Source organism: Schistocerca cancellata, chromosome 6 (assembly GCF_023864275.1).
Source record: "Schistocerca cancellata isolate TAMUIC-IGC-003103 chromosome 6, iqSchCanc2.1, whole genome shotgun sequence".
Taxonomy (NCBI): Eukaryota; Metazoa; Arthropoda; class Insecta; order Orthoptera; family Acrididae; genus Schistocerca; species Schistocerca cancellata.
The window spans coordinates 506,585,498-506,598,814 of NC_064631.1; the positions used below are offsets into that span (position 1 = coordinate 506,585,498).

The 13,317-nt window shown below is 36.1% G+C and overlaps 1 protein-coding gene across 1 annotated transcript in view; it reads left to right on the forward strand.

Annotated features, from left to right (window-relative positions):
* The window catches only part of LOC126190740 (cartilage oligomeric matrix protein), a 428,170-nt gene that overhangs the window by 348,084 nt on the left and 66,769 nt on the right, over positions 1–13,317 (forward strand). Inside the window, exons 11-12 of the mRNA XM_049931233.1 lie at positions 2,457–2,678; positions 3,332–3,478. Coding sequence (XP_049787190.1) covers positions 2,457–2,678; positions 3,332–3,478 — 369 coding nt within the window. The remainder of the gene's footprint in view (positions 1–2,456; positions 2,679–3,331; positions 3,479–13,317) is intronic.

A 13,317-nucleotide genomic window follows, 5' to 3' on the forward strand; every position in this document is an offset into this window, starting at 1 on the left:
TGCACAATGACCAGTCTGGGCTAGGGCTCAGCACTTTTGACAGCCTGACCCACTGACTTACAACTGACCACAAATTCAAATCAAAAGCTGAGAAGAAATATGTGCTTTCACGTGAACACACATGAACCGTATTATAATTAATAAGAAGTTTTGCTTCCACACTAAGGCAAATAGAATAAAACATCAAATTTAACCCCAGGTGAGACCATTTGACCTAGTGTAGTACAATATACAAATATAAATTCAAAACCAAACTTTAAAAACACTTAAATGATCAGATTTGATTATTGTCCTGGCTTACTGCAGAGCTGCACAAATGCCAAGATTTATGAATTTGGAGTAATTGAATGCATATGACACTTAATCTGTTATATTAAATGTTACATACAATAATTGTCCACAAGGAGCTTCTGAGCAGGAGCAACATATAAATGGCAGCATATGACAAGCAGAAATTTAATAGCATGACAAATCACTTGACATCACTGCACAGGAACAGACTAACATACTACCCATTTCCTTTGCCCGTTGCAGCATACAACAAATGATCTATTGGGAACTTTGCTATTATGTTAGAGACAAGTCCACTGCAGATGTAAATCAGAGGTGAGAACTTACATCACTAGAAACAAAAGCAATCAACTTTACCTAAACATGTGACCTCGGCTCCACATATAGCAATCTTACTGAAATCAACAGCAGTCCTTCAGTGATATAAGGTACTAACTGCACAAGTTACCCTGCTGGACTCATGGCCAACAAGCAGCTCCCCTTTCTCTCTCTCTCCTCCCCCTACCACAAAGCAATCCGCTTCCTCTCCATGTTGATTTTTTCATCACAATGGAGTCTTAACTTTCTGATTCTCTCCAATCACTGCCAGAGCACACCAATATCCATTTGCCACACCCTCAAGGACAAACCATGCACTTAAGAGAAGAATCAACAACCAGAGAGCCACAGTGGCTCAAAAAGCATTATTTTAGGTAATGCAAGCAATAAGAATGCTGTTTGAAGTAGATAACTGCAAATATTGTGAGATCTATTCAATGAGTTTTCTATTCTTGCACTCTCTTCTCAGTGGATTCAATCCTCAACAGCATTTTTTGCTAACAATAAAAATCAGTTTAAGTTTCATTGCAAATTACACAAACACAGTAATAAAAGGAAAAAGTAATTTCAGCATACTTTGTGCTTCCTTACCTATAGTTCAGAACATAATTATATGATATGGGGCAAAAATATTCAACTAGCTCCCAATGATACAAAGGAATAAACTGAGAATCCTATGAATTTAAATAAGATAAAAAATATACCTTAGGCCTCAGTTCTTACAACACATTTGTATTTCTTGCTAACAATAAAAATCAGTTTCAATTGAACTGTGAATTACACAAAAGCAATAGATAACATAAAAATAATTTCCAAATTGTTGTTGTATGATTAGCTCAGTAGTTGTAATTTGATATCACTGTAGCCTAATTACAATACAAGTGCTGACATTTCTCTTGTACACTCATTGGGTAATTAGTAAACATGGGTCATGAGATGAATAGATCACAAATCACAAATGTAGATATTAAGCCAAGAATGAGAGACAAATGGCAAGTGTTTAATATGAGGGAGGAGAATCTGCTGTTTATTGAAGCACTGGATCAGTTATAAATTGTACTGTGTTGAATTCAGTTTGAATAAGTACAAATAATGTGCATCAGTTTGATAATAATGAGTTATTAAAGCTGTTTCTGACAGTTTTTCTTTTTGTTAATGTATGCTGTCATTCGTTCCACATCTCTGAGTGGTGTCATTTATGATGAGATCTACATAACATGAAAACTGAATGAATATACTGCCCTTCTATCTACTCGTCTTTTATTTTGTTTGCTGATTTGTTTTGCCCTCTATGTCTTATCTTGCTACCCTTTCTCTTCTACTTTGCTTTCCAACATAATTTTTTAAGTAATTGCTTTTCCTTGTCATTAATTATAAAGATTTTTTTCCATTTCTGTCATAGTATATTTATGGCCTTTTATGACCAGTCTTCAGTTTTTTCTGTCATTTCTTTGGTTTTGTTATGAGCTCTTTAAAAAGTGACTGACAGTGTCAAAATCATAAAATATTTCTAGATAAAACATTATCACAATCCTTAGCTTCTGTGAGCAGTAAAATCTGGAATAACAATGGAAATATTTTTATCCCACCAATACTATGATGAGAAAGAGAGAAAAAGTAAATAATTTCATACATTTATTTACAGCAGTCACCAATTTTCATCATTGTAGAGGGATTAGATCTGTTGAAGCACACTGTATAGAGCCCTAATATCTTGAGTTGTTTCATTGTGTTGCCTGTTGCTGACACAGTACCTAAAACTCAGTTTATGGTATTTTGTAAAGTAGTGAACTACACCACTCTACATACTGTCAGTCAGCACATTTGAAATAATTTTGTCATTACAGTGTGACCTGGCAGAACCATGTGATCCGCATGCCAGGTGCTACAACCTACCTGGAGGTTTCCGATGTGGTCCTTGCCCGAAAGGCATGACCGGAAGTGCTGGCTGGGAAGGCTTTGGACTGGATGAAGCATACCAACGGCGACAGCGCTGTGTGGACATTGATGAATGTGCAGATGGTAACAATGGTGGTTGTGTACCCAATTCTGTCTGCACTAACACACAGGCAAGTGCGCTAAATCAAAACAATTACTATAAAGTAAGAAAAAAATTATGCATCTACAATAACAAGATAAAAAAAGATTTTTTTCAATCATTTCTTAGTTTGTTTATTTGTGTTGTGTTTGTGTGTGAGTTGGGGGGGGGGGGGGGGGAGGGGGGATGTGAGGGGGCTTGGAGGGGAGGTGTGCGGAGCCCAGCAGTAGACCATTGAAATGTAATGTGAACATCAGATTACAGTATTACAGTCACTTCAGATGCATGCCATCTGATCAATGTTTCTTGAAGGAAAGACTCCAATTCCACTCAGTGGTACTCCATCAAAGAGATCTGAGTATAACCCTTAATGATAATTTTAAATAGTCAGAACAAACTGTCACAGCATCTAGCAAGACTCCCTGTTTTCTACGATGTTCACAAATCTGGTAACATATTTTCACCACTGGTAAAAAGGAAACTTGCCCATTCATTAGCTCTGTTAGATCTCTTTTTTTTCTATCAACCAATAAGTGTGTAATGTTCCCACTGCGACAGTCCTCTTGCAATGTAGTAGTTAAATGTATTCCCTACAAAAAATGTAACTAGGCTCATTAGGCAATAGCATTTACTTATTTTTAAGAAATGTAAAAAACACAATGAAAATATTATTTTTCATTGCAGGGCTCCTTCCAGTGTGGGGAATGCAATCCAGGTTATATAGGAAACCAGACATTGGGCTGTCATCTAGCCCCTGGTGTATGTCCTGATTCCACAAGGTGTGATGCGAATGCAGACTGCGTGAAGCGCAGTAATGGCTATGAATGTGAGGTAAGTTGATTTGTACAACAGCCCAGGGTGAAAAAAGATTGTTGTTGCTAAATCTATATCAGCAGATATCCGCTCAATATTTCCATGGAATGTAACAATATTATGAAAAGGATAGTTGCTACTCACCATGTAGCAGATATGCTGAGTCACAGATAGGCACAACAAAAAAAGACCGTTGGAAAGTGAGCTTTCAGCCAACAGGGCCTTTGTCAGAAAACACACACACACACACGCACACACACACACACACACACACACACACACACACACACACACACAGTCTCTGGCAGCAGAAGCCAGGAGTATATATGTTGCTTATGTATAAATTTATTTTAAGCACACATGGGCATTAACACTGTAGTGTCACAGTTGTATTCTACATCTACATCCATCAAGCCACCTTATAGTGTGTGGTACAGAGTATTTTGTATCACTATCATTTGCCTCTTTTCTTATTTTAATCATGAATGGTACACAGGAAGAATAATTGCTTTACATTTCTGTGTGAGCTCCAATCTCTCTCATTTTAATCTTGTGGCCATTTTTTGAGGTATATGTAGGAGGAAACAGGATACTGGTTTACATTTCTAGGAAATTATGCTCATGGAATTTTAGCACAAACCACACTGTGATGCAAAATGCCTCTCTTGTAACATCTGCCACTGGAGTTGGATGATGCTTTCATGCCTACTTAATGAACATGTTACACAAAATTCTACTCTTCTTTGGATCTTCTTTATTTCTTATTTATTTATTTATTTATTATTTATTTATTTGTCCCATAGATCAAATCAGTACAATGGCTTGTACAACTGATATGGGATAAGTCAATACAAATACACAGTTTACAGGAGTCTAAAACAATAAACAAGAACACAGAAGAATGATTATTTTACATTACCTACAAATTATGTTACTTATATCAATTCTTTCTGGTACTGGTCCCAGATTGACAAGCAGCACTCAAGCTTTGGTCAAATGAGGAGATTGTTACTCACCTCCTCAATAGTTGGATTACTTCATCAGGATTTTTCCAGTGAAACTCAGTCTGGAATCTGCATTTCCTCTAATTAGTTTTTCATAGTTGTTTCACTTTAAATTGCCCTCTCTCACACATATTTAATTAATGAGGCTGCTTCCAATGCTTGTTTGGTAATCATGTAGAGTAAGTAGTCTTTCTGCATATTTATACACTATCAAGCAATGGAAATTCCAGGCTGGACTAAGGACAATATTATGAAAAGGATACATTGGTAGAAATTCCAGGATGGAATAAGGACGATATTATGAAAAGGATAGATTCATCCTGAAGGTCATTTGTACATATAGTGAATGATAATGGTCCTATGACACTCTGTCTGGGTACACTTGAAGTTAATATTATGTATTATGTCTGAAGATTTCTCTTCATTAAGAACAACATGCGAAGTACAATTTGCTAGGAACCCTTCAATTCAGTCACAAAGTTGGTCTGATATTCTGAATACTCATGCTTTGTTCATTAGGCAACAGTGTGGAACTGACTCAGATGCCCTCCAGATGTCAAGGAACAGGGCATCACCAGTAATTATTGCCTTCTAGGTCTCATCAATTAACAGAGCAAGCTGACTTGACTTTCTTTGTGAAATCTATGTTGATTCCTACAGAGGTGATTTTTGGTCTCCAGAAAAACCATAATAGCTTCCAGAGCAGACTGACATCAGTTTCATGCCCATGTTTGATGACAGTGGGAATAGCCTGCATATTTTTCCAATCACCAGAAATGCTTTGTTCCTCCAGTGCTCTGTGGTAGAGTGCCATTTACAAGAGCAGCAAGTTCTTTTGCATACTAAATGTAAAATTGTATAGGTCTCCCATCAGGTCCAGTAGCTTTACCTCTTTTGAGAAATTTTAGTTGATTTTCTACCCTTTGCTCAATATCTATCATTTTAACATTCATGCAATGATTCATACGTGAAAGTGCAATACAATCTTCCTCAATGAAACAGTTTCAAAAGAAGGGATTTTGTGTTTTGGTAGTCTTTCAGTCACCCTCCATTTTGATGAGTGGCCACAGAGTATCTGAACAGATGGATTTGATCTGCTTATTGATTTAATGTAAGACCAAGTCTTTTTTTTTAACATTTTCTGCCAGATCAGTAGACACAATTTTACTTTTGAATTCGTTGAACACTCCACACAAGGCGCTCTTAATACTAATTTAGGCTTTGTTCACTTTTTATGTGTCTACAAGATTTTGGCTATGTTTGAACCTGGAGTGAAGTTCTCTTAGCTTTCGGAGCAGCTTTCTGACATGGCTGGCTTTGAGTACTTACTAAGCAGAAACATGTTCCTACCTTTCATCATATTTTTATATACAAATATAGTCACTAATGCCATAATGGCATTATAATCATGGAATCCCTGGTCTGTGTTAACCAAGTAGAAAAGTCTGGGCCTGTTTGTAATAAGGAGATCTAAGATGTTACCCTCACAAGTTCTCTGATTAACTACTCAAGGCATTTACAACAATTTCACACAATTTTCTGTCCTTAATACTTACTCTAATCATGAATTTCCTACTGCATACAGCTCCATAATACAGTAAAATGACCAGAAAATTTTGCATGCAACATTCTCGAAGTTTTCCCCAAAATGTTCTGCCACTGCTGCTCCTGAGGCAAACAGTCTATAAAAGCAAGTGATTACCATATTTGATCCATCTTTTAACACTTATGTTCACCAAAGTATTTGTGCTGGGTTTATAACATTTTTTCAGCTATAAAATCACTTCCACCATTGACTTCCAGCTTAGCTTTGTAAAATACATGCCAGTCTCATTGTTATTGAGGTTTGATTCCATCCATCTTTCTGTCCCTAAAACTATGTGCTCATTGTTACTACTTTATAAGCGAGGCTGGTTCCGAGACCTCTCCATGGACATTCCTGCAGTTAATGCTGTACTAACTTTCTCCTGCTCCAAACTGCTACAATGAATATTTCTCTCTGTAATTAATGATCTGATATCCTTTTCTCTCCAAAATCAAAATGTAACTTATCAGGGCTGCAGATTGAATCTCTCTATCTTAAGAAACCAACATATGAATGCTACTTGTACTCTGTTACTAGTGTAATAATAATAATAATAATAATAATAATAATAATATTTATTCAACATTGAATAATCAAATACAATCCCTAGAAATAATACAGTTTCAGGACATCATACAGATTATTCTTCTGAATACGTCAGTTTATAAATTACAAACTAAAGATTTATTTGTATTAATAAATTTTACATTTTGATGGATTTTACATTTGGTAGTATACAATCACGATATTACAAATATTGTTTTTATCAACATTATATTAGTTGTAGGTTACTTAAAACTATGAGCTTGACATACTTATGAAGCACTTTTCATACGGATATAATACTCGTCTAGGGAATAAAAAGGGTTTTCAATTAGAATTCTTTTTAGCTGATCTTTTAATTTGTTAGTAGGAAGGGCTGTGAGACTTTTTGGTAGGGCATTGGCTAGCTTCAGCCCAGCATGAAGTGCATTTTTTTCATATAAAGCTGTTCTGTGGCTATTTACATGGTATCTGAACTTTTGCCTTGTATCATACTGGTGCAGGTCACAGTTGAAATTTGGATTTATTGTTTTCACAAGCAATATAACTTTCAATATGTATACACCTATAATGGTAAGCACACCTAATTTTGGGAACAGATTCCGACATGATTCTCGAGGTTTGGCATCACAAATAATTCTGATAACTTTTTTCTGTAGTATTAATAATATACTTAGGTTGGCTTGAGTTGTTGCACCCCATAATTCTACAGCATAGTTTAAGTTTGATGAGAATAGGGCATTATAAGCAGTTTTTAGTACACACATGTCCTTACAATATTTGCTAATCATATTTATAGCAAACACATTCTTCGACAGCTTACATGCTAAGGAATCAATATGCATGTCCCATTTGAGGCTGTCCTGGATTGTAATTCCCAAGAACTTTGTCCATTTTTCCTTTTTTACAATGTCATTTCCTATGGATAATTTCGTGTCAAATTCTATTTGTTTCCTTGTGTTAAATTCCATCATTGCAGTCTTTGAAGCACTTACATTTAGATGGCTTTCATTAAAATACTTGACTATTTCATTAGTTACACTGTTGCACTGTACCTCCAGACTCTCATAGTCTTTGTGTTTACACACTACTGATGTGTCGTCTGCATACAATATTTTTGTACAGTTAGGAGAACAATACTGTATATCATTAACATAAATCAAGAAAAGAAGGGGTCCCAAGACAGAACCTTGAGGCACTCCATATTTGATATCAGTAATTTTAGATTTGTAAGACCCACTGTTTGTTTTAAGCAAGACAAATTGTTTTCTATTGCTCATATACGATTTTATTAGCTCATAGCCAGTTCCTCTGATACCCAGGTTCCACAGCTTGTCAAGTAATATGGTGATGTTGACACAATCAAAAGCTTTTTCTAGATCAAGGAACACTCCAGTTACATACTCCTTGTTCTCTATGGCCATTATTATTTTGCCTATTAATTGTGCTGCTGCTACTGATGTTGACTTGTTTTTCATAAAGCCATTCTGATTTTCAAATATTAAATTGTGTTGACTCTGGAATGTCATTAATCTAGTATAAATAACTTTCTCAACTACCTTAGAAAATGCAGGTAAGATTGAGATGGGGCGGTATTTTTCAATTTTAGATTTATCACCTTTCTTGTGAATCAGGGTTACTTGTGCTGTCTTTAGGCTATCTGGGAAACAACCTGATGCAATTACATCATTTGCTGCTGTGGCCATGGCATCAGATATGTTGTCTATGCATCTTTTCAGTGTACTGATAGACAATCCATCACAGCCTGCTGATTTTGTATTTTTTAATGACATTACTATGTTTTTGACTTCCTTGTTATTGGTTGGGGCCAAGTATATGGTCTGTTTGATTGGAATGCCCCTATATCTATGCTGAATATTCTTAAAATGGTCATTGACATATTTTCCAACAGAAGAAAAGTACTCATTAAAAACATTTGCAATCTGACATTGACATTTCATGATATGCCCTCTATGGTTTATAGTAAAATCACTTGTTGATCTGTCCTTACAATCCCTAAAGCTATTTATTACTTTCCAAACAGCTAAACCTGTGTTAGTAGAGTTTCTTAACATTGTGGCTACCAACTTACTTTTCGTTTCTAGCAGAAGATCTTTATAGTAATCCTGATAGTTCTTAAATTCTACCTTTAGTCTATTATTATTGTTATTATTTATCATTGCATATTGGAAAAGTCTAAGTTTCTCTCTTGCTGTTTTTACTTCTTGATTTATCCAGTTATTTTTTTGTATCTTTTTGCATTCATTTACTGTAAAGGTCATTTCTGGACATGAGACATTGAAGCAATAATAAAAATCTGATGAAAACTCACTGAAAATAAAGCTGTTTTTTTTTCACCCCATTGTAGGCTTTTTAGCAAACTGTTGAAATCTTTAACATTGTCATCATTGGTCATTCTTTTTGCCACATATTGTTTCTCTTTTCTATTGACATGAAGATTTTCAGCTTCTATCAATACCTGTACTGCGTGGTGGTCAGAAATGGCAAGCTTCAGAACTGATGCGCTGCATGTAAAGTGGGACATGTTAGTTATAATGTTGTCAATGCATGATTTTACACTATTGACCTCTCTAGTGGGCTCGTTTATCAGAAATGCTAAGTTAAATTGAGCTAGTATTAGCATTAGTTTTTTAGACACAGAGTCATTGGACAGCAAGTCAATGTTTATATCTCCAGTTAGTATTATGTTAACCCAGCCATTTTTATTGCAGTGTTTACTGTCAATGTCAACAAGCAGGTCATTAAGAACATCAAAGAAACTATCTAGGCTACCAGATGGAGGTCTGTATAGGCCTATAATAATTAAGTTCTCTTTCCCCCACTTATAATTAATTGCTGCCAGTTCTATTACACCCTCAATGCTGAAAGCACTTACATCGATTACACTATAATTACTACCACTGGCTGCAAAGATAGCTAACCCACCACCACGCTTCTCTTTTCTACTGAAGGCAGAGCAAAAAATCATGGAAAGTGGCTTACATACACTAATTAGCTCATCTGTGTACCAGTGTTCGCTTATAACTAAAACATCAGGGTTATCAATTGCTGCAGTGGTATCCAACTCGTTGTGCTTATTGCCAAGACTTTGAAAGTTCTGCTGAATTAATTTGAAAGTGAGCTTGGATTGTTGAATGCTTGATGGACGTGTCACCCTACCAGAACCACTTATACATTTATCCCTAAAAAAGAAATATCAGTTGACAGAGTGGGTTTGGTATTTTTCACTATCCATTGATTCAAGTTGGTCTGTTTCCATGTACTGGGAGCCTGGGAAGAATCAGCTTTACCTGGTGTTTTCAGCAGCCATTTGTCCAATGTCGTCTGTCTATACCCATTGCTGCAGTCTTCTTGTGTTGTGGAGCACTCATTCTTCAAATGTGTGTATTTTGAGTATACGTTGTTCCTAGCATTTACGATGATTTCACAAATAATGGACGCTAAGTTACTTTTTCCGCGCCAATTGAGGTGAAGGCCATGAGTGGTGTAAAGATCTCTACTAAAATGTTGCATGTTAACCATTTGTGTATTTGCGTAACGGTTGCAAATTTCTGCATATTGACTGTTTGTATGTGCTACTGCCCTGTTTACACACGAGAATTGAGGCAAGTCATACCTGTGTGGAATATTGAGAACAATGACGTTTGAGTCATTTAGATGGTTTAGAGCAGATTTTAGGGCATTAACAGCATGCATACCATCGTTGTGTGCGACGTCATTTGCACCACCACATATTACAATGAAGTCTTCCTTCATTGTCTTTCGAGAGATATTGTTTACAGTTGAAAGCACTTGGTCAAGACGAGCTCCAGTTTTAATAAAACCTGAAGCATTCACTTCACTGTTTACGCTTTTTATTTCATGTGCAAGGCCTCTAAGGTGACTATCACCCATTAAACATACGTTTATTCTTCTTGCTGCATTTGTGGTGCTAGTTAAATTAACTGTCGTCTTGAATGTTGAATTTACCTTGCTTCTGTTTACGAGTGATGGTTTTGGCTGGTGAGGTTCCACATTTTGTGTAACCAAGTGCAGCTTGTAGTGCATTTCTGATTGTTACAAGAGATACTACAATTCTCCATTTGATATCAGTGGTCAACAAATCCACACCCACAATCACCAGAGAATTGTCTAAGCCTGAATTTAAGCCTGCTACTTGAAATGTAGAAAGATGGTGGTGCCTCCATTTGCTACATCCCTACTCATTAAATACAGTTTTCTTTTTCCATTCACATACATATTACATGTGCCACAGTTATGTGAAAAGATAAAATTTCTTATTGAGGCCAAATTTCAGTGTTCATTGACTACTTTCATGATTTCTAAATGCAAAAAAAATTCTATTCAATATCTTAAATAAATTGTTATTAAACAGACATTTTTGATCCCTACAGAACACATGGATTTCCAATTAGCAAATAGCTATTTGTTTGTAAAATAATGTACCTCTGTAAAAATTCCTTTAATTACTCTTTTTTGTCGACATTTCATTTTTTCAGAAAACCTTCTATTTCAAAAATTATTTTTAATCAAAATTTCTACCCTGCAGAAGACTTTTTTGTTATTTTGATCTCTAAGCTTCTTTTAATTCCAACAACTGAGGTTCAAATTTTGTTGTTCTAAATTTTATGATCTAGAAATTGCACTTTTAGTATAACTGGATAAATAAAAAATCTATTCATTAAGCAGTGGCAGGAATAAGCACATATAAAGGCTATGGAAAGATGGAAGCTTTCAAAGCCAGTGGCTCCTTCTTCTGTTTGATGGACTGAAGGGAAAGGAAGGACAATCAAGGGAAATGACTGGTGATGTTTAGGGTATGGGGAGATCATGGAAAACTCAACCAGAATGCTGGGTCAGGGGAGACTTATCACACAAGATGCAAGGGGAAGATGGATTGCTGAAAACTGCCACCAGGTGAAATTTTCTAAATCTGCTCCAGTCCTGGGTGCTGATTTGTGGTTGGATGGTGGGAATTTTGGAGGTGGCAGGTGACTGGAGAGACACAGTACAAGATATCTGTTTCTGTACAAGGTTTGAAGGGTAATTTTTGGTTTGCCAAGGTCTCAGTGAGACACTTGGCATATTTTGAGATGGACTGCTCATCACTACAGATGCGACGGCTGGGGGTGGCTAGGCTGTAGGGAAGGGACTTTATTTATTTATTTATTTATTTGTCCATATAAATCTCTTTTTAAGTACATATATTGTACACAGGATATTGGACAGAAAACATTTTTTGGCTATTGGATTTTCAAATATCAAACATAAATTTTATAAATTTTTATGACAAATTGGATCTATACAGACATCTTGGGTTGTCGGGTGTTCTGCCGGATATCAGCGTCGTACTTGCATGGTATTTCGGTCACGTAGCTCGTCACCTTCATCAGGTGCGACCTGAGACTGCTCCTCGAGTGGACCTGGTCCAGTATTTATGCCTATGGCCTTCCCCCTCCAAACGGCTGGCGTGACTATTTCCAGTCTATAAATGCAGGGAAGGGGTAGGATCTTTAGATCTTTAAAGAAAGGTTTGCATGATTTTCTGCTGCTCACTTGTTTCATTATTCTTATAATTGCCTTTTGCTTCCTGAAAACTGTTATGGCCTGATGTACATTTCCCCAGAAAATGATACCGTACTTCAGTATTGAATGTACATGAGCAAATTATACAGCCCTAACTGTTTCTGCATTAGTACTGTTGCAGAGAATTCTTACCACATAGCTCATTTTTGCTAGTTTTGAATTTAGGGCTGTGATATGAGTGTTCCATTTAAGAGTTTCCTGGATATGAATCCCAAGAAATTTAGTTTCATTGACAGAACTAATGTTTTGGTTATCTATACATATTACAGGTTGTGCCGGATTTTTATTTTGATCAGTGTGGAAATTCATGAGTACCGTTTTTTGGGGATTAACTATTAGCCTGTTTCTGGTAAACCATTCAGACACTCCTTTTGTAATATCTTTTGCAGATGCAGTAAGATTTTCTTCATTATTCCCTTCAATCAATAGACTGGTGTCATCTGCAAACAGTACTGGTTCAGAATCCCTACCGTGTGATGGGAAATCATTAATGTTGACCAAAAAAAGAAAGGGACCTAAAATGGAGCCCTGTGGAACACCATGAGTTAGTCCACATGGTTCTGAAACGTGTACCTGGAGTTCATTTCCTTCTGTGTATTTAATTTCAGTTACCTGAGAACGATATTCCAAATGTGATTTGATCCACTGATTTGGCACACCTCTTACACCATACCATTCGAGCTTCCTCAGGAGTATAGAATGATCGATCACATCAAAAGCTTTTGTTAGGTCCAAGAATAAACCTGAGATATTTCTGTGGTTGTCCACTGCATTTAAGACATGGTTTATCAGATTGAAAGTGGCAGTTTGAATTGATCTCTGTGGTCTGAAGCCATGTTGACATCCAGAAATAATATTATTCTTGTCGAAGAATGTAATTAGTTTTGAAAGGAACACTTTTTCAATAATTTTCGAAAACCCTAACAATAGAGACACAGGCCTATAGTTACCCATACATTGATGATCACCTTTTTTATATAGGGTTATTACTTTTGCCATTTTCAGTTGCTGAGGGAAGACACCACATGATAAGGATGAATTGCATATGTCCAATAAAGGTGAAAGTATTTGTCTTGCTGTTATTTTTATAATATAATCTGGAATATCATCAATACCAG